Below are 21049 nucleotides of genomic sequence, written 5' to 3'. Positions count from 1 at the left end.
CTGCTTTCTAATTAAACAGTTGCAACATGCAGCAGAACAGATTTGCAAAAGCCTTGGGGTATGACTACATACAAATTAACAAAATATTTTGTCAGGAAAATCACAGGGAATAGTAAGCAGAGCATTCCGAAATTACGTGTCTAATATCCATAGCAACTTGTGAAGCACTAGAAATTGAGAATGTTCTTTTCTGACCAGTAAGTTAAAAATTCAGAAATAGACTGGTTTTGGGCTTCATGATCTCAATTTTAATAGTTCTGCGACATATCCCATGAGAATAAAGTTATTATATAAAGGCTGCCTGAAAATGAGCTGATAAGGTGATCGTTGAGAGTTGCTGATAATTCAAACATGCTTCATCTGGTACAATTGGAAGAGGTGGGGTTTCCAGAACCATAAACATTGTCGTCTTCTGAGACAATCACTTAAGACTGAGGGCCAGTCACAAAGCTTTAAAATTCTCTACCCCAAAGAGCTGTGGAAACTCACAGTTAAAAGTCTGCTCAAGACAGAGAGCAATTGATTTCTAAATAATAATGACTTCAAGGGATATGGAGAAAACTCAGGAAACGGATGTTGAGGAAGATAATCAGCCATGATTTAGAATAGCAGAGTATTGGACGCAGTTTTGGTCTCCTTGTACAAGAAAAAATTTACTTCACACAGAGAGTTCAGCAAAGGTTCACCACACTGATTCCTGAGATGGTAGGTTTATCATGAAGAAATTGCATTCACTAGAGTTTAGAACAATGAGAGGAGATCACATTGAAATGTATTCAAAATTCTGACAAGACTGAATGGATTCAATGGGGGCATGAAATCTCCTCTAGGCAAACGTGACTACTGCAGATGCTGGAAACCAGAGTTTAGATTAGAGTGTTGCTGGAAAAGCACAGCAAGTCAGGCAGCATCCGAGGAACAGGAAAATCAACGTTTTGGGCAAAAGCCCTTCATCAAGAATAGAGGCAGGGTGCCTGCAGAGTGGAGAGATAAATGAGGGGGGTGGGGTGGGGAGAAAGTAGCATAGAGTACAATAAGTGAATGGAGATGGAGGTGATAGGTCAGAGGGGAGGGTAGCAAAGAGTAAAATGGGTGGGGATGAAGGTGATAGGTCAGAGAGGAGGGTGGAGCAGATAGGTGGAAATGAAGTAGGCAGGTAGGACAGGTCATGAGGACAGTGCTGAGCTGGAAGGTTGGAACTGGGGTGAGGTGGGGAAAGGGGAAGTGAGGAAACTGGTGAAGTCCACATTGATGCCCTGGGGTTGAAGTGTTCCGAGGCGGAAGATGAGGCATTCTTCTTCCAGGCTTCGGGTGGTGAGGGAGCAGCAGTGGAGGTGGCCCAGGCCCTGCATGTCCTCGACAGAGTGGGAGGGGGAGGGGGAGTTGAAATGTTGGGTCACAGGGCGGTGGGGTTGATTGTTGTGGGTGTCCCAGAGATGTTCCCTAAAGTGAGGAGGTGAGGAGGCGTCCAGTCTCCCCAATGTAGAGGAGACCGCATCGGGAGCAACAGATAGGGTTAAGAAAACAATTGTGATAAGTCAGTAGGATTGAAATGGAGAGAAATCTCTTCACACAGTGTGAATAATCTGTCGAATTCTCTAAAGATGTAGATGGCATCACTGAATAGCCAATAAAAATCTATTTCTTCAATATATAGGTGTCAAGGGGTATGGGGATAGAGTGGGAGCATGGTGTTAAAATACAGGATCAGCTCTGATCATATTGAATGGCCAATTCATCTAATGAATCGTGGTAAATGTTCATTCAGCAACTATACACACTTCAAGTGCAATTCTCTGTCTCTACTGTGATTTCTATTCTATTCTCCTAAACAATCTTTTGTTTTTCAGAAAGGAAACTGGAATGTAGACACCAAGAGTGATGAAGCTTGCATCTATAAAATGCCTTCCCTGAATTCAGGATATCCCAAAGCACTTCATAGCGCCAAGTACTTCTGAAGAACAGAAAAGGCTGTAAAATCTCTAGCAAGTCAGGCAGCATCTATGGTGAGAGTTAAGGGTTCCGTGACCTCTCGACCTGAAACGTTAACGGTTTCTTTCCGAAAGTGCTGCCTGTTCAGACAGTATATTTACTTTTTCCTTTTCATATTTTCATACTGCATCAGCAAATTCTGTTGAAATAGCGTAGCCGTTGTTGTCATGGAAAGGCAACGCTAGAATAGCAGACAGCAATAAAATCAAAATAGAATAATCGCAGTACATTCAGAAATATGAGCAGCCAACCTCGTGGCTATATATCAACGCTCTTAAAAGGATTTCCTGTAACTAAGCAAAAGCAGATTCTCGTTCTGCTTTCTCCACTTGTTTTCCAGGAGCAAATCAAAAGCGAACACAGCTTTCTCCCACACTTCTTTTTCACCCCAGTCATTTCTGCCAGCTTTTAGGAAGGAGGCGTGGCGCAGGAACAAAGATCGGCGCCTTCCACAAACGACAACTCAACCAAAACTGGCGAGCAATGCACCAAGCCATAATGGCTTGCCACAAAATGGAAGCGTTTCAGTCAGGGACGGGCACGGTTTTAATCCAAGACTCCCAGCCTAAGAGACCTGCAAAAGAGAAGCACATGGCTTGCACATTTCCCTAGTTCTCAGTGAAACCATTTTGAACAAACACGTCATTCTGTGTAAATTAATTATGCCTAACAAAAGTGCAGTCCTTCCAATCGATCAGATGACTCTTGTTAAAATTATACTCATGTGTACATATAAAATGTAAAGCCAAGAAACGTTCCGTTTCCCGCGGGGACAATACCTACAGGAAGAGTCGGCGTTGAACATCGTCTGGCGTAGGTGCAAAAACCAAACAAGTCGGAAAATCCAGGCAAAGGGAGAAAATTAGACCCTAGTAGACGCTCTATTTCTGAGCCACAGGAGTCTCCGAAGTCTCTCGGGCAGGCACAGAACTGCGGAAGGGTCTCTGTCTCTCTGAATGGCGATGGAAATGAAACCGAGTGAGATTGGATAAAGAGAAAGGGAGGGAAGGAAAAGGGGGGCGTTGTTACTTTGCGCTCATACTTTACAGAAGAAGCAGAGTCACAAACACACAGGAGGTTGAGAGCGAGCTGATGTTGGAGGAAGAGGAGGGTCTGTTAGAGCAGACCGAGGCAATGACACGTACAGACAGCCAAATATCTAAAACTGATAGGAAACACAAACTCTGTGGGCAGCGCATGACGCAAAACGCACAGGAGGGAGGAAGGGAGACTACAGCCACGTTTGCTGTCTGCTTATAGACAAAACAGTCTTCCACTAAGCTATCTCAATACAAAAATAAAACGAAACCTGGTTGAAAATGACTTTTGTGATGCTATCCCTAAAGGTTGAAGTGGTCGATGAAATGCGGTACTGAGCCACACGTAGCAAAGTGTTAAAGCTCTTTTGCTTCACAGTCTGTTCTCAGCTGGACGATAGCAACAGTCAGTTAGCCATTTAGAGTTTTCGGAATCTGGTATTTCAGATCTCTTCCGAGTTTACTGACCTGAATCAAATGTCCTTACAGCAAAGATAATCAGTCGACTCTTGGTGTCTATGGCCAGCCTATCAATTCATCCTGCTGTTCTATTCCTTTTCAACTATTTATCCAATTGAATTAATATTGAATATGTTTCCATTATCTTGTCAGACAACACGTTTCAGGTCTGGTCACCACATTACAGCAGAACATAATTGCTCTAGAGAGTACTGAAGACTTGCTTTACAAGAATTGTTTAAATTACAGCTATAGGGAAAAATGGGATGAGTCGAGGATTGTTTTCCTTCGAACAGAGGAAGCCCAGCGGTGATTTAATTGAAGTGCACATGATAATTAAGGTTTGCAACGAGTAAACTTGTCAATTATAAGGATATAAGGTGACTGGTAGAAAGATGAGCGAGTACATGAGGTAAAAAAATGTTTACCAAGAGAATGGGACATGTCTGGAATTTACTGCCAGTTTGGTGTTGAGGCACAAACCTGCACCTCATCTAAAATAACCTGGATCTGTGCAGAAAGCAATGGAACATGCAAGGCTATGAAACGGGAGTCAGAAAGTGAATTACAATGGGCGACTAGTTTATTTAGCAAGTCCAGACACACTCAGCTCAACAGACTTCTTCTATGGTTCTACAATAACGAATTATTGACTTCAAAAACAATTCTCAACTTCCCTTTTTTTAATCTTCAATCTGGCTATCCTAGTTACAAACACTCCCACCAGTGACTCAAATACTAGAAATTTTGAAAATCTCTAAAACCATCCTTGCTCCAAGTAGGACAACATCAGTTTCGTAGTCTTGAAGTAATTTAATTGAAGTGATAGGACAACTTTCAAAACCAATAATTTGGGGCAAAATGAATCATCACTTGGTCAAAAATATTAAATAGTACAGATTGCTTATGGAAAAAAAACTGATTCATTTGATGGAGGTTTTTTGATGAGGTAACAGTTGTTGAGGGTAATGTTGATGTGGTTTACATAGACTTCGAAAAGACATTTAATACGATGTTGCATAATGGAATTGTGAGCAAAGTTAGAGTTCATGAAATAAAAGGGACAGCAGTCACATGACTACAAAATAGGTTTAGTACCAGGAAACAGCAGCAGTTAAAAGGATTTTGTTTCCCACTTTGGAGGAACGTGCATCATGGAGATCCCCACTGTTCAATGTTGAAAACATTGCTGTTCCTGATTCATGAACTACAGCTAGGAGTGCAGGGCACAATTTCAAAATATGCAAAGTATACAAAAGGCAGAAGCATTGTGAACTGTGAGGAGGACAGTATACAACTTTGACAGGGGTTAAGCAAGTTGATCAAATTGGCATATATGGCAGTTGAGTGGGAAGTGATTATTTTGATAGAAAGAAAATGGAGAGACAATAAAAAGTACAGGACATAATTCAAAGGAGAAAAAGGTCCTGGGTATACATTCAAGGTTATTAAAGAGAGTAGAGGAATTAGTTGAATGGTTAACAAAGCTTCATTAATTCTTAATTCTGAACTTTATTAATGAGGTTAGAGTACAAGACCAAGTTAGTCATGTTGAACTTGTAACGCATAATAATCAGCCTCAGCTGGAATGTTACATCCAATTTCTGATGCTGGACTTTAGAGAAGATGTAAAGGCACTGGACAGGATGGAGAAAAGATCCATAAGAATCATTCCAGGGGTGAGAAACTTCAGTTACTAAGATAGGAAAAGTTAAAACTGTTTTCCTTGGAGAAAAAAGCTTAGAACAGATTTCATAGTATGTTTACAAATGCGTGAGGAGTCGAGACAGAGAAGGCCACAGGGAAGTGGCTCTTGGTGAACTGTGCATTCAGAGAGCCAGTGCAAATATGACAGGTCAATGGCCTCCTTCTGCACTGCAATATTTGTGTGACTCTGAAGTCTTTCAGCCAATCTGGCAAATTATCTCTCCACCCTCTCCAAGGGAAGTTGAAGATGCTGATCACAGTTTCAACAGTATAATTTGCACTGAGACCAAAGAGGGAAAATTATCAGTCAACATTTCCAAAGCAATCTGCATAAGTGATTCATGGAAAGTTGATGTGTGAACACTGGCTGATGGTTAGCCCAAACCCTAATGTGATAGCTCCACAGAGGAACAGGCAGCCAACCTGCCCAACCCTTCAGGGGGAGGCGATGGCTGAGTGGCATTATCACTAGTCTGTTAATCCAGAGGCCAGGTAATGTTCTGGGAACCTGGTTTGAATACCACCATGGCAGATGGTGGAATTTGAATTCAATAAATATCTGTCATTAAGATTCTAATGACCACTATAAATCCATTGCCAATTGTCAGAAAAACCCATTTAGTTCACTAAATGTCCTTTAGGGAAGGAAACTGCCATCTTTACGTGGTCTAGCCTACATGTGACTCCAAACCCACAACAAACTGGTTGACTCTCAACTGCCCTCTGGACAATAAATTCTTCCTAGCTAGCGACGCCCTCAAGCTGTTAAAGAAACCAGTATAAAGTATACGGAATGAGAAGCCAGACAGGCAATATCTGCAGCACTATTAGCCAATGCGTGACTTGCCATCTCTAGGAAAGGGAAAAATTAAACAAGGAAACCAATTTAGTTTGATACAAAAACAAATTGCTGGAAAAACTCAGGTCTGTCAGCATCTGTGGAAAGAAAGAGTTTCTGCTGAGGTTTTCCAGCAATTTCTGTTTTGTTTCTGATTTCCAGCAGCCACAGTTCTTTCATTTTTTTAAGTTAATTTGATACTTTGTTTGAATTATGTACATGCTGGGTGGATGGTGGCAAAGTTACAATTTCTATTGAAATATTAATGTTACTGGCTTTCATGGAAGATATTTATGAGCATACCATCTTGTTAGTGCGCACAGTAATTGGGACACTGACACTGAGAACCTGTGCCTGTTGATAAATTAGCTAACTACTGAGAATTAGCAAACTGTAGTCTAACGAAGATATACTGACTAGGACAGGATAAGAATTGCAGTATACAGAAGTTTCACAATCCGTTTCATCACCAGTTCCTCAATTATTTTGCTTTTTGGACACCTACAGGAAGAGTCGATGTTGAACATCGTCTGGCATTGTTGCAAGAACCAAATAAGTCGGAAGATCCAGACAAAGGGAGAAAATTAGACCCTCTATTTCTGAGCCACAGCAGCCTCTGTGATCTCTCAGGCAGGCACAGAACCACGGTCCATGCCTCTTCCTCTGAATGGCAATGGAAATGAAACCAAGTGAGATTGGATAAAGAGAAAAGGAGGGAAGGAAAAGGGAGGGAAGGAAAAGGGAGGGAAGGAAAAGGGGGGGGGGGGGGAGCGTTGTTACTTTGCGCTCTTACTTTACAGAAGCAGTGTCACAAACACACAGGAGGTTGAGAGCGAGCTGATGTTGGAGAAAGAGGAGGGTCTGCTAGGGCAAAACTGCTAAATTTGGAATCAATAATTTCTCATTTCACCAGCACAGCAAATCTTAGAATTACAAAAGCCCCACCACATTCAGCTCACTGTACCTATGCCAACTCTTTGCTCGAGTAAGTCAGCACTAATCTTAAGTGCCTTCTCTCTCCAGCCACAGCACCAGAATCTCTCCCTGCTCCAAATATTTATTCAACTTTGTTTGACACTCTGTTAATCATTTTCTGAGGGAAAGCATTTCATGCTTCGGTCATCCTTGTTTCCCAATTCTCTTATCAAAACCCCTTTTGAAATAAAAATGAGCAAAAATCAAAATTCAAATGAAGTGCAGAATGAGCACATCACTGTATTGTACAGAGTTGACTCCATGTTTAATGCAAAGTGGAGTGATTTGAAGTATAGAAATATTCAAGGCTACAAGAGGGCACTGAGGTTGATTCTAAAGAGCTAGCACAAACCAAACGGCCAAAAACTTTCCTTCTGGGCGATACACATCTATGGTGATTTAGAAGAACCTTTCACACACTAATTTATGAGACATTCTGTGGTTATTAGAATCAGAGATTGTGGCCAGACTACTACACAGACTGACTTCAGTGAGAAAGAGCAAACGCTCCATTAGTTTCAGGAGTGAAGCTTCTCAACGAGGCTAAATGAATAAAATGTAGGGGATAAATATTTCCAAAGAAAGATGTTCATGGTTACAGGTTTTATGCTACATCATAGTCTCTGAGCAATTATTCAATTTGGAACTTAGCTTCCTAGATTACAACATAAAGTGCATTGGCATAAAACAAAGTGCTGGAAAAATGCAGCACGTCTGGAGAGGAAAACAGTGAACATTTCAAGTTCAATGATCCTTTCTGAGAACTGACCTGACATGTCCAGCAGTTGTAAAAATGCTATATATTGGCAATGCTGAACAGATTGGTACGTCAAGGTTCAGAGATGGTTTTCAAAATCAACACATTCCCAATAATAATACACAATGGAACTGCACTCGCCATGAATAACATCACAGTTGACTTTAATTCTAATCTCAAGACCAAAATACCTGCACAGGATTTACATTTAGCTCACGTGATCTATGCTGATGATATGTTCCACATATGCCCCCCTTTTTTTTAAACGAGCAAATTGGGTCTATACTCTCTGCAATTTAGAAGAATGAAAGGTGATCTCATTGAAATATGAGAGAACCTGAAGTGATTTGGCAGATTTGACACACAGGTTAACTCCCCAGGCTGGAAATCTTACATTATTAATCTGAAAAGTCAATTTTGGTTTTCACTTCACAGATGTTGCCTGACCTGAGTATTTCTAGCATTGTCTGTTTTACTTTCATTTGTCCAACAACCAATGTTTTGTTTTTCTGTCAATGTAACTTTTTATTCCTTTCACCACATATTTATCGAGCTTAAGTGTACATGTGCCCTATAATTCAGCCACTGCATGGTACAACGTTCCACATTGCCACCACTTTCTGGGTAAAAACATTTCCCTGGAGATTCATTAAACTTATTCCTATCTGTCTTATATACATGATCTCCAGTTTTGGACATTTCTTGAAGTAGAAATATCATCCTCTCTGTCTGCATTTTTAAAATTTGTTTGGGGCAGCATGGTGGTTCAGTGGTTAGCACTGCTGCATCACAATACCAGGGACCCAGGGTGTGATTCCACCCTTGGGTGTCTGTATGTGTGGAGTTTGCACATTTTCCCCATGTCTATGGGGGTTTCCTCCAGGTGCTCCAGTTTCCTCCCAGAGTTCAAAGATGTGAACGTTGGGTGGACTGGCAGAGGGAAATGCAAGACTACAGGGATAAGGTAGGAGGGTAGGTCTGTATGGACTTGATGGGCTGAATGGCCTGCTTCCACACTATAGGGATGCTATGAATCTTTCAGTCAGCCCTCAGCATTCTTGGTCCTGGTATCACCTTTGTCAATTTTATTTGCATCTATCTTCTCAACTACTGTATATCCTTATGTAATATGGGATAGGAGAAAGTGAGGACTGCAGATGCTGGAGATCAGAGCTGAAAAATGTGTTACTGGAAAAGCGCAGCAGGTCAGGCAGCATCCAAGGAGCAGGAGAATCAACGTTTCGGGCATAAACCCTTCTTCAGGAATGAGGAAGGTGTGCCAACACAGGCTAAGAGAAAAGGTAGGGAGGAGGGACTTGGGTGAGGGGAGTTGGGAATGCGATAGGTGGAAAGAGGTTAAGGTAAGGGTGATAGGCCGGAGAGGTCAGGAAGAAGATTGCAGGTCAAGAAGGTGGTGCTGAGTCCGATGGTTGGGACTGAGAAAAGGTGGGGGGAGGGGAACTGAGGAAGCTGGAAAAGTCTGCATTCGTCCCTTGTGGTTGTAATATGGGGACAGAACTGTTCACAATCCCAATCGACAAATTTCTAAGCGTGATCTAATTATAGTTTTGTATGAGATTAAGAATTTCTCTGCTTTTCAATTCAACTCCTCAGGAAGTAAGCCCTATACTTGTTGTCATCTGTTCTGATAAAGAATAATTGATCTGAAATGTTAACTGGGTTTCTATCCACAGATGCTGCTGTTGAGTATTTCCAATATTTTCTGTCATCTGTACTGTCTTGTTAATTTGTGTTGCTACTTTTAATGATTGGCAAGTCTGTTGTCCAAGATCCAGTAGCTCCTTGCTTTTCAAAGAAGAATGTCAATTACATATTGACAACAAAACGCACCTTCCCGTAACCACACTGCAGTAGACCTCTGGCTGATATTCTGTGATCACCAGTGCGTGTTTCATCAGTCTAAAAATAACTTTTTTTGAGGGGAGGTGGTACAGGATAAGTAAATTGTGCAATTGTGGACACATGGAACCTTTCCCCCAGCAGGAGAACCGAGAACAAAGAAAAATGGGCCCTCCTGAAAAGGAAAGTGAAAGAAATAAAAAATACTGTGCTCACAGTTGCACTTCCCATCAGAAATGGGAAGTAAATTCAAACATTTCATGCTATTAACACATTTCATGCTATTAACACATCTTATTGAGTTGTGAGACCAGATCTGGCAGGTCACCTTAAGAAGAATACACTTGCCTTGCATGGAGCAGAACAAAAAAAAATCAGCAGCTGATGTTTAGTTTGAAGAAGTTGACAAATGAGAATTTGAAAGAAGATACATACTCTGAAGATTAGGGTCAAAAGGATGAACTCCCATAAATAACAGGTTCAGTGACCCAAATGACTAATTACTGGAAACAATACATATAAACAGGATTAGGCCATGCCATTCTATTGTGATGATCATCCATTTCAATGCCATTATCTCCCCACTCTATCCACATACTCTTTTGACAGATTCTTAATACCAGTTACAATCTCTACTTTAAACAGACTCAGTGACTGAGTCACCACAGTCCTCTACAGCAGAGAATTCCAAAGATTCAAGACCCTCTGAGTAAATAAACATTCTCATCTTGATCCAGAGTTGGTACCCTTTGATTCTGAAACCGTCTCCCTTGGTTTTATAAACAACAGGGGAAATATTTTTCTTGCATCTACCTTATTTGTACCTTGAAGCAATTTGTCAGTTTCAAATGAGATCATTTCTCATTCTTCAAAACTCTAGGGAATACAGGCCCAGTTTCCCCACTCTCACTGTCTGAATAGTTCCTGCCGTCCCAGGGACAAGTCTAGTGAACCTTTGTTTCTATATTTTCCACTCATTGAATGTGAAGGACCTTTGGAAAATAGCATACACAAATTTAGACCTGAGCATAGGTCAGCGTCATCCACAAAGGAGAGAATCAGAAAATAACTAATAAAAAAAACTCTTCAATACAAGTTACATCACATTCAACATGACAGATTTTTTTCATGTTTCAGTTTTTTGAGCCAACAGATTTGAAATAAAACAACATTAGTTCACGAGAAACAACTAAAGTACAAGAATTGCAATAATACATAATTCCACACAGCATCTTCAGGGAAAACGAAAACACAGTGATTGAGTTACTACTCCACTGTGCTCAGTGTTGATCACATAGTTTCATTGGTCAACCTTTTATTGGCAAACTATACGGGCTTGTGAGCTGAGGAGGCCGATGAAAAAATAGCTGATTAAAGACAGCTGTCCCATTTAAAAATTCCAGGCACGTCATTAATTTCAAAGTCAGACAGTTTCATTTACCTAAATGTTTCATTTCTTAATATTATAAATATTTCATAACTAAATAATTACTCCTGAGTAAGTACATTCACTATTATTTAGGCCTATGTAATAAGATGAGTTGATCTGTTTTAATGTTGAAGACAGTGGAAGAACATTCCTGCTCTTCCTCAAATAATACCATTGAATCTTTGATATCCACTCACACAGAAAGGCAGCATCTTGGATTTAATTCTTCATTCAAAAGACAACACCTCCAACAATAAGACATTTCCTCCATACTGAACTGAAATGTTCATGCAAAGTATATGCTCAAGTCTCTGGGGAAACATGGCATAGTGGACAAGTAATCCAGAGATGGTTGAGAATGCTCAATGAACATGGATTCAAATCCCATCACTGCAGTTGTTAGAAACTGAGTTTAAAAATCTGAAATTAAAAGCTAGTTTCAGTAATGTTGATCGTAAAACTTATCTGGTTCACCAACATCATTCAGGGAAAGAAATCCACCATCATTGTGGTCTGGCCTACATGTTACTCCAGACTCTTAGCAATGCATTTAACTCTTAATTGCTTGCTGAAATGGGGACCATGATAAAAAGTTTCCAATGTTTATACAATCCCATATTGCTGAGTGTTGTATTTATTCTCCAATGCTGATGAATGTATCACCATGATAGAATGCCTGATCATGTCCTAGATGATGGAGAGTTTTCTAACACATTCCCAGTCACAAAGTGAGTGAAGTGAGGCCATGTGCTGGCTCCTATCCAATTCAGGAGGTAAAAACAATGACTGCAGATGCTGGAAATCAGATTCTGGATCAGTGGTGCTGGAAGAGCACAGCAATTCAGGCAGCATCCGAGGACAGGCAAAATCGATGTTTCGGGCAAAAGCCCTTCATCAGGAATAAAGGCAGAGAGCCTGAAGCGTGGAGAGATAAGCTCGAGGAGGGTGGGGGTGGGAGAGAGTGGCATAGAGTACAATAGGTCAGTGGGGAAGGAGATGAAGGTGATAGGTCAGGGAGGAGAGGGTGGAGTGGATAGGTGGAAAAGGAGCTGGGCAGGTCGGACAAGTCCGGACAGGTCAGGGGATCGAGTTTCTGGAGGTTAGAAGCTAGGATGAGGTGGGGGAAGGGGAAATGAGGAAACTGTTAAAATCCACATTGATGCCCTGGGGTTGAAGTGTTCCGAGGCGGAAGATGAGGCGTTCTTCCTCCAGGCGTCTGGTGGTGAGGGAGCGGCGGTGGAGGAGGCCCAGCACCTCCATATCCTCGGCAGAGTGGGAGGGGGAGTTGAAATGTTGAGCCACTGGGCGATGTGGTTGATTGGTGCGGGTGTCTCGGAGATGTTCCCTAAAGCGCTCTGCTAGGAGGCGTCCAGTCTCCCCAATGTAGAGGAGACCGCATCGGGAGCAACGGATACAATAGATGATATTAGTGGATGTGCAGGTAAAACTTTGATGGATGTGGAAAGCTCCTTTGGGGCCTTGGATGGAGGTGAGGGAGGAGGTGTGGGCGCAGGTTTTACAGTTCCTGCGGTGGCAGGGGAAAGTGCCAGGATGGGAGGGTGGGTCGTAGGGGGGGCGTGGACCTGACCAGGTAGTCACGGAGGGAACGGTCTTTGCGGAAGGCCTCCAAAAAGACCCCACCACCAGGGAAAGAAGGGGGCGCAGTGGTAGTCTGGCGCACTGACCTCTACATCGCTGAAGCCAAACGCCAACTCGAGGACACCTCTTCCTACCGCCCCCTTGACCATGACCCCACCCCCCATCACCAAACCATCATCTCCCAGACCATACAGAACCTCATCACCTCAGGAGATCTCCCACCCACAGCTTCCAACCTCATAGTCCGGGAACCCCGCACTGCCCGGTTCTACCTCCTTCCCAAGATCCACAAGCCTGACCACCCTGGCCGACCCATTGTCTCAGCATGCTCCTGCCCCACTGAACTCATCTCTACCTACCTCGACACTGTCCTATCCCCCCTAGTCCAGGAACTCCCCACATACGTTCGAGACACCACCCACGCCCTCCACCTCCTCCAAGACTTCCGTTTCCCCGGCCCCCAACACCTCATCTTCACCATGGATATCCAATCCCTCTACACCTCCATCCGCCATGACCAGGGCCTCCAAGCCCTCCGTTTTTTCCTCTCCAGACGTTCCCAACAGTACCCCTCCACCGACACTCTCATTCGTTTGGCCGAACTGGTCCTCACCCTTAACAATTTCTCCTTTGAATCCTCCCACTTCCTCCAGACCAAAGGGGTAGCCATGGGCACACGTATGGGCCCCAGCTATGCCTGTCTCTTTGTTGGCTACGTAGAGCAGTTGATCTTCCGTAATTACACCGGCACCACTCCCCACCTCTTCCTCCGCTACATTGATGACTGCATTGGCGCCACCTCGTGCTCCCGCGAGGAGGTTGAGCAATTCATCAACTTCACCAACACATTCCACCCTGACCTTAAATTTACCTGGACCATCTCTGACACCTCCCTCCCCTTCCTGGACCTCTCCATCTCCATCAGTGACGACCGACTTGACACTGACATCTTCTACAAACCCACCGACTCCCACAGCTACCTGGATTACACCTCTTCCCACCCTACCTCTTGCAAAAATGCCATCCCGTATTCCCAATTCCTCCGCCTCCGCCGTATCTGCTCCCAGGAGGAGCGGTTCCACCATAGAACACACCAGATGGCCTCCTTCTTTAGAGACCGCAATTTCCCTTCCCACGTGGTTAAAGATGCCCTCCAACGCATCTCATCCACATCCCGCACCTCCGCCCTCAGACCCAACCCCTCCAACCGCAACAAGGACAGAACACCCCTGGTGCTCACCTTCCACCCTACCAACCTTCGCATAAACCAAATCATCCGCCGACATTTCCGCCACCTCCAAAAAGACCCCACCACCAGGGATATATTTCCCTCCCCACCCCTCTCCGCCTTCCGCAAAGACCGTTCCCTCCGTGACTACCTGGTCAGGTCCACGCCCCCCTACGACCCACCCTCCCATCCTGGCACTTTCCCCTGCCACCGCAGGAACTGTAAAACCTGCGCCCACACCTCCTCCCTCACCTCCATCCAAGGCCCCAAAGGAGCTTTCCACATCCATCAAAGTTTTACCTGCACATCCACTAATATCATCTATTGTATCCGTTGCTCCCGATGCGGTCTCCTCTACATTGGGGAGACTGGACGCCTCCTAGCAGAGCGCTTTAGGGAACATCTCCGAGACACCCGCACCAATCAACCACATCGCCCAGTGGCTCAACATTTCAATTCCCCCTCCCACTCTGCCGAGGATATGGAGGTGCTGGGCCTCCTCCACCGCCGCTCCCTCACCACCAGACGCCTGGAGGAAGAACGCCTCATCTTCCGCCTCGGAACACTTCAACCCCAGGGCATCAATGTGGATTTTAACAGTTTCCTCATTTCCCCTTCCCCCACCTCATCCTAGCTTCTAACCTCCAGAAACTCGATCCCCTGACCTGTCCGGACTTGTCCGACCTGCCCAGCTCCTTTTCCACCTATCCACTCCACCCTCTCCTCCCTGACCTATCACCTTCATCTCCTTCCCCACTGACCTATTGTACTCTATGCCACTCTCTCCCACCCCCACCCTCCTCGAGCTTATCTCTCCACGCTTCAGGCTCTCTGCCTTTATTCCTGATGAAGGGCTTTTGCCCGAAACATCGATTTTGCCTGTCCTCGGATGCTGCCTGAATTGCTGTGCTCTTCCAGCACCACTGATCCAGAATCCTATCCAATTCAGCACGACGTTCTCTGACATACTTTCAAAAGCATTGAGTTAATAAAAGTGGCACCCAGATTAGACGTCCCAGAAATGGCAAAGTCTTCAATGTGAGGAGGCTTCAAGCCAAGGCCTTTATGCATGAAACTGTTTTGTGACCTGCTTTTCACCTTTGATCATGTCTTCAATGCCTGTTCAGAACAAGAAATGCAACATAGCATATATTGCTTCTCACCTACATGTGGTAACACCAATCTCATCTTTGAATGGGGCAGGGGTAGCTCATTTAGTTGGACACCTGGTTGGAAATGCAAAGTTTTTTTGATTCATTTAGTGGGATGTGAAGGTCATTGGCTGGCTGGCCAGAATTTATTGTCCATCCCTCATTGCCCTTGAGAAGGTGATGGTGAGCTGCTTTCTTGAACTACTGACATCGGTCATGGGCAAGTTGTTGGAGGGAATCCTGAGGGACAGGATGTAGATGTATTTGGAAAGGCAAGGACTGTTTAGGGATAGTCAACATGGTTTTGTGCGTGGAAAATCATGTCTCACAAATTTGATTGAGTTTTTTGAAGAAGTAACAAAGAAGATTGATGAGGGCAGAGTGGTAGATGTAATCTATATGGACTTCAGTAAGGCCTTTGATAAGGTTCCCCATGGGAGACTGATTAGCAAGGTTAGATCTCACGGAATACAGGGAGAACTAGCCATTTGGATATAGAACTGGCTCAAAGGTAGAAGACAGAGGGTGGTGGTGGAGGGTTGTTTTTCAGACTGGAGGCCTGTGACCAGTGGAGTGCCACAAGGATTGGTGCTGGGTCCACTACTTTTTGTCATTTATATAAAATGATTTGGATGTGAGCATAAGAGGTATAGTCAGTAAGTTTGCAGATGACAACAAAATTGGAGGTGTAGTGGACAGTGAAGAAGGTTGCCTCAGAGCACAACAGGATCTGGACCAGATGAGCCAATAGGCTGAGAAGTGGCAGATGGAGTTTAATTCAGATAAATGTGAGGTGCTGTATTTTGGGAAAGCAAATCTTAGCAGGACTTATACACTTAATGGTAAGGTCCTAGGGAATGTTGCTGAACAAAGAGATCTTGGAGTGCAGGTTCATAGCTCCTTGAAAGTGGAGTCGCAGTTAGATAGGATAGTGAAGAAGGCGTTTGGTATGTTTTCCTTTATTGGTCAGAGTATTGAGTACAGGAGTTGGGAGGTTATGTTGTGGCTGTACAGGACATTGGTTAGGCCACTGTTGGAATATTGCTTGCACTTTTGGTCTTCTTCCTATTGGAAAGATGTTGTGAAACTTGAAAGGGTTCAGAAAAGATTTACAAGGATGTTGCCAGGGTTGGGGGATTTGAGCTATAGGGACAGGCTGAACAGGCTGGGGCTGTTTTCCCTGGAGCGTCGGAGGCTGAGGGGTACCTTATAGAGGTTTACAAAATTATGAGAGGCATGGATAGGATAAATAGGCAAAGTTTTTTCCCTGGGGTTGGGGGGTCCAGAACTAGAGGGGATAGGTTTAGGGTGAGAGGGGAAAGATATAAAAGGGACCTAAGGGACAACTTTTTCACACAGAGAGTGGTACGTGTATGGAATGAGCTGCCAGAGGAAGTGCTGAAGTCTGGTACAACTGCAACATTTAAAAAGCATTTGGATGGGTATATGATGGGTATATATATGGTTCAGAGGGATATGGGCCGGATGCTGGCAGGTGGGACTAGATTGGGTTGGGATGTCTGGTTAGCATGGAGGGTTGGACCCAAGGGTCTGTTTCCGTGCTGTACATCTCTAACCACTGCAGTCCACTTGCTGTAGATAGACCAACAATGTTATTAGGGAGGGAATTCCAGGATTTTGACCCAGCAACAGTGAAAGAACGGCAATATATTTCCAAGTCAGGATGGTGAGTGACTTGGAGGGGAAGTTGAAGATGGTGGTGGTCTCATATGTCTGCTGCCCTTGTCCTTTTAGATGGAACTGGTCGTGGGTTTGGAAGGTGCTGTCTGAGGATCTTTGGTGAATTTCTGCAGTAGATAGTACACACTGCTGCTACTGAGCGTTGGTGGAGGAGGAAGTGTATGGTGTCAAGCTCTTTAAATGTTGTTGGGGCTGCACTCATCCAGACAAGTGGGGAGTATTCCATCACACTCCTGATTTGTGCCTTAAAGATAGTGGACAGGCTTTGAGGAGTCAGGAGGTGAGTTGCTCGCCACAGTATTCCTAACTTCTGACCTGCTCTTGTAGCTACTTCATTTATGTGGTGAGTCCAGTTGAGTTTCTAGTCAATAATAACCCCAAGGATACTAATGTTGAGGGATTCAGTGATGGTAATACCAGTGATTGCTAAGGGGCAGTGGTTAGATTGTCTCCTATTCATGATGATCATAGCCTGGCATTTGTGTGGTGCAAATGTGTTCAGGTATTGGTGCATTTGAACATGGACTGCTTCAGTATCTGAGGAATCGCAAATTGTGCTGAACGTTGTGCAACCATCAGCGAACATCCCCATTTCTGACCTTATGATCAAGGAAAGGTCATTGATAAAACAGCTCAAGATGGTTGGGATGAGGACGCTACCCTGAGGAACACCTGCAGAGATGACCTGGAGCTAAGATGACGGACCTCTCTATAACAGCAACAGGTTCAAATCAGAGGTTAGAAATTCTGTAGTAAGTAGCTTACCTACTTCCTCAATGTCTGTCCACCATCTACAGGACAGAAATCAGGAATGTAATGGAATATTCTTCATTCAGTAAAACAGGCACAGATCCAGCAACACTTGAAGCTTAACAGCATCCAAAACAAAGCAACTCATCTAATTAGCTTCACATTCGCCACCTTCCATATTAATCCCTTTCATCACCAATGCACAATGACAGTATCATGTACCGTCTGCAAGATACACTGCAGAAGCTCACCAAGATTCCTTTGAAAGCACTTTCAAAACGACAACCTCAACATCACCTCCTACAAGTTCCCCTCCAAGTCACACACCATCCTGACTTAGAACCACAGTATGTGATCATTCCCTTACAGTCATTGGCTTAAAAATGTGGAATTCTCTGCCAATTGCACTGTGGGTATCCCGAGACTTCAAAGACTGCAGGAGTTCACAAAGTGGCTCATCACTACCTCAAGATAAATTAGGCACAAACAATCGATGTTAACAAAGTGAATGACAACTGCACCCCTTGAATGAATAAATTTCAAAAAGAAACAAATCCTAAATTATCTTTCTCTTACTGAGAATCAGTATGTTTGTCTCACTTTTACAAGATAAAACCTGCTACTGCTGCCTCAACTAATCTAACTCATCTAGGGCAACCAATTCAGCACTCTGTTTGACTGAGGTATACACTTGTAACTTACTGACCCGGCTGTATCTCCACCCTAATTCTTGATTTCAGTCCTCAGCTTTTTCATTCCTTCTCACCAAATCACTCTCTTAATTAACTCTTAAATATGGAAAAGAAACAAAACAATCCTACTTGTAAAAATCTTCAACTCCTGTAACAACACTGGAAATAGTGGGACTTGATTTCCAATGTGTTATTCTAGCCCCTCGCCAGAATAACACATTCAAAATTTGCCTCTCTTTTAGACTGGAATAAAAGAACGCACAGATCAATGGACGGAAATTAAGAAGGGCAGATATTGCATAGTCAAGAGTATGGTGCTGGAAAAGCACAGCAGGTCAGGCAGCATCCGAAGAGCAGGAAAATCGATGTTTCAGGCATAAGCCCTTCATCAGATATTGCATAGTGGTAAACCACCACATAGAAATCAACTGACAATTTCAGGTATTTATGCATCACGTGTGGTGACAAAATAATTGAACACCAAAAGACACAGGGATAGGTTAAGAGCATTCAGGCCATTCCACGACTATAATAAAGGCAACCTAACTCCACATACCCAAATTCTTTTCCTTATCTTTTAAAAGCTTTCAAAGATATTGGCAAACCCGGTTCAGACTGTAATTAACAGTATTCTGAGCATTAACTACTACTCGTATAAGAGTTGTGAACTTCTACCACAGTGCAAGTGCAGTAATATTTTTGAGCAAATAATAGAAGGCCACCAATGCTCAAGAGAGCATCGTAGGAACTTGATATCCACATCATGACAGAATATTGGTTTATGTACCAACACACACACTTTTGTTTGAAACTACATGTCCCAAAACTCTGCATATGTAAAAGATCAAGATAATGATTTAAAATCAACTTTTGACAATTGACAATATATTGCAATACAGTGTCACTGTTTGTACGACTACAGCCTGGCATACAAACAAACAGATTTTCAAATCAGGATGAAAAAAATCACAAAACAGTAGCAGAAGTGAAACCTAAGTATGTGTGTCAATAATGGGAGGAGATTGTATAGCAGTATTGTCACTGGATAATCAGAGACTGAGGTAATGCTCTGGGGACCTTTGTATTCAAATCCCACCAAATTTTAGGGGAAAAAATATCTGGAATTACAGTCTAATGATCATTCGAAATTATTGTCAATTGTCATCAGGTTCATTAATGTCCTTGAGTAAAGGAGACATACATTTAAGGTGAGAGGGAGAAATTTCAAACGAGATGTGAGGGTCAAGTTTTTTTAAACACAATGGTAGGAGTCTGGAACACACTGGGCGGGTGTGGTGGTGGAGGCAGATATGATGGGGGAGCTTAAGGATCTTTTAGATAAACATGGAATGGAGGGATCGGGACAAGGATAGGCAGAAGGGATTAGCTTAATTTGACGTGATGTTTGGCACAACATTGTGCTGTTGTTCCTGTGCTGTTCTGTTCTATGTTCTATAAAGTAAATCTGCCTTCCCTACCTGGGTGAGCACAGGAATGTGCTTGATTGAACTTCAGCAATAAATGCTGGCTGAGTCAGCAAAGCCCACACTCCACCAGAGTTAAAACATTCCAACTCGTTCATCACAACTATTGCACATAAATTTCATTAGATGGAGTTCACATCAGGATAAGTAAATACTGTGCTTGATCCAAGTTAACCTTTGTGCTGACTATACCCATTCCCATCAGCAATGGAGAGGAAAATGTTTCATTTCCATCTATTCTCAAATCACCTGGAAACTACTGCATGCAATTGGTGGGGAAATTAAATATTAAAAAGCAATTTAGGCACAATACGCAAGAGATGAAAAAACTAGGCAGCACTGTATTAAATGAGTAATGTAACGAGTTATGCATTTATCTGATGAATACTTTATAAGCGCCAGGTGGTATAAAACAATTAGATCCCAAGGTAAATTTTGTACAAAAAATATCCAGCGCTAAAACAAGCAGAGAAATGAGAGCACCCAGGTGGTAATGCCTACCCTCCAGACCACCTTCCAAGAATACCCTTCCTTCATTTCATGTCCATAGTCAGAGGCAGAGCTGATATCACAAAATAAGGTATTATTTTTCTCACTTTTCCGGACCACAAATAATCTTTTAGTATCAGTAGTGGTGCCTCAACCAGCATTTAATATCACCAGATCACAGTATATGTGTGCTCGCAATGAGGACATAGGATATAGGAACAGAAATAGGGCCTTCGAATCAACTCCAACATTCAATGAGATCATGGCTGATGTGATAATCCTCAGCTCCACCTGACTGCCTTGTACTCAGATCCTATGATTCTCTAACTGATTAAAAATCTGTCTGTCTCAGCCTTGAATACACTTAATGAATGAGCCTCAACAGTCCTTTGCAGTAAAGAATCCACAGCCAGGATCAACCGAGTGAACCTTCTCTAACTTGCCTCCAATATAGGTATATCTTTCTTTAGATTAGGGGACCATAACTGTGCACAATTTTCTATGTGTAGTCTTACTAATGCCTTGTATGGCTTTAGCAACACTTCCGTATTTTTATACTCCATTCCATTTTAAATTAAACCAACATTATGTTTCCCTTCTGGATGCTAGCTTTTTGTGATTTTTTGTTGCATCAGATTTTGGAGACTTATTGGCTTTCAGCCCCATTAGTTTCCCCAGCATATTTTCAGGAGTGGTAGTTACTGTATTTATTTCCTCTCCCCCTTTTGCTCATTGATTACATTGCTATTAGCATTTTCAATGCGGAAGACTGATGCAAAGTATTTATTCAATTCATTTGCCATTTCCTGATTCACCATTATTATTTCCCAAACCTCATTCCCTAAGGGGTCTATGTTCATTTTTACCCTTCTCTTCTTTTTCACACATTTAATAAAGTTTT

The 21049-nt window shown here is 43.0% G+C and overlaps 1 protein-coding gene across 3 annotated transcripts in view; it reads right to left on the bottom strand.

The window, feature by feature from the left end:
- Positions 1-21049, bottom strand: part of LOC122563035 (suppressor of tumorigenicity 7 protein homolog) — a 167422-nt gene that overhangs the window by 134789 nt on the left and 11584 nt on the right. The window contains exon 1 of one of the 3 annotated variants that reach the window (XM_087973440.1): positions 2776-3097. The exons of the other annotated variants lie outside the window; for them this stretch is intronic. Coding sequence (XP_087829566.1) covers positions 2776-2797 — 22 coding nt within the window. The 5' untranslated portion in view covers positions 2798-3097. Of the gene's footprint in view, positions 1-2775; positions 3098-21049 lie in introns of those variants that run through there. 3 annotated transcript variants of the gene reach the window in all.

This window comes from Chiloscyllium plagiosum, unplaced genomic scaffold, assembly GCF_037043375.1.
Source record: "Chiloscyllium plagiosum isolate Xiang-an unplaced genomic scaffold, Cpla_swu_hap1 HiC_scaffold_26, whole genome shotgun sequence".
Taxonomy (NCBI): domain Eukaryota; kingdom Metazoa; phylum Chordata; class Chondrichthyes; order Orectolobiformes; family Hemiscylliidae; genus Chiloscyllium; species Chiloscyllium plagiosum.
This window is presented reverse-complemented; position numbering and strand designations above follow the sequence as displayed.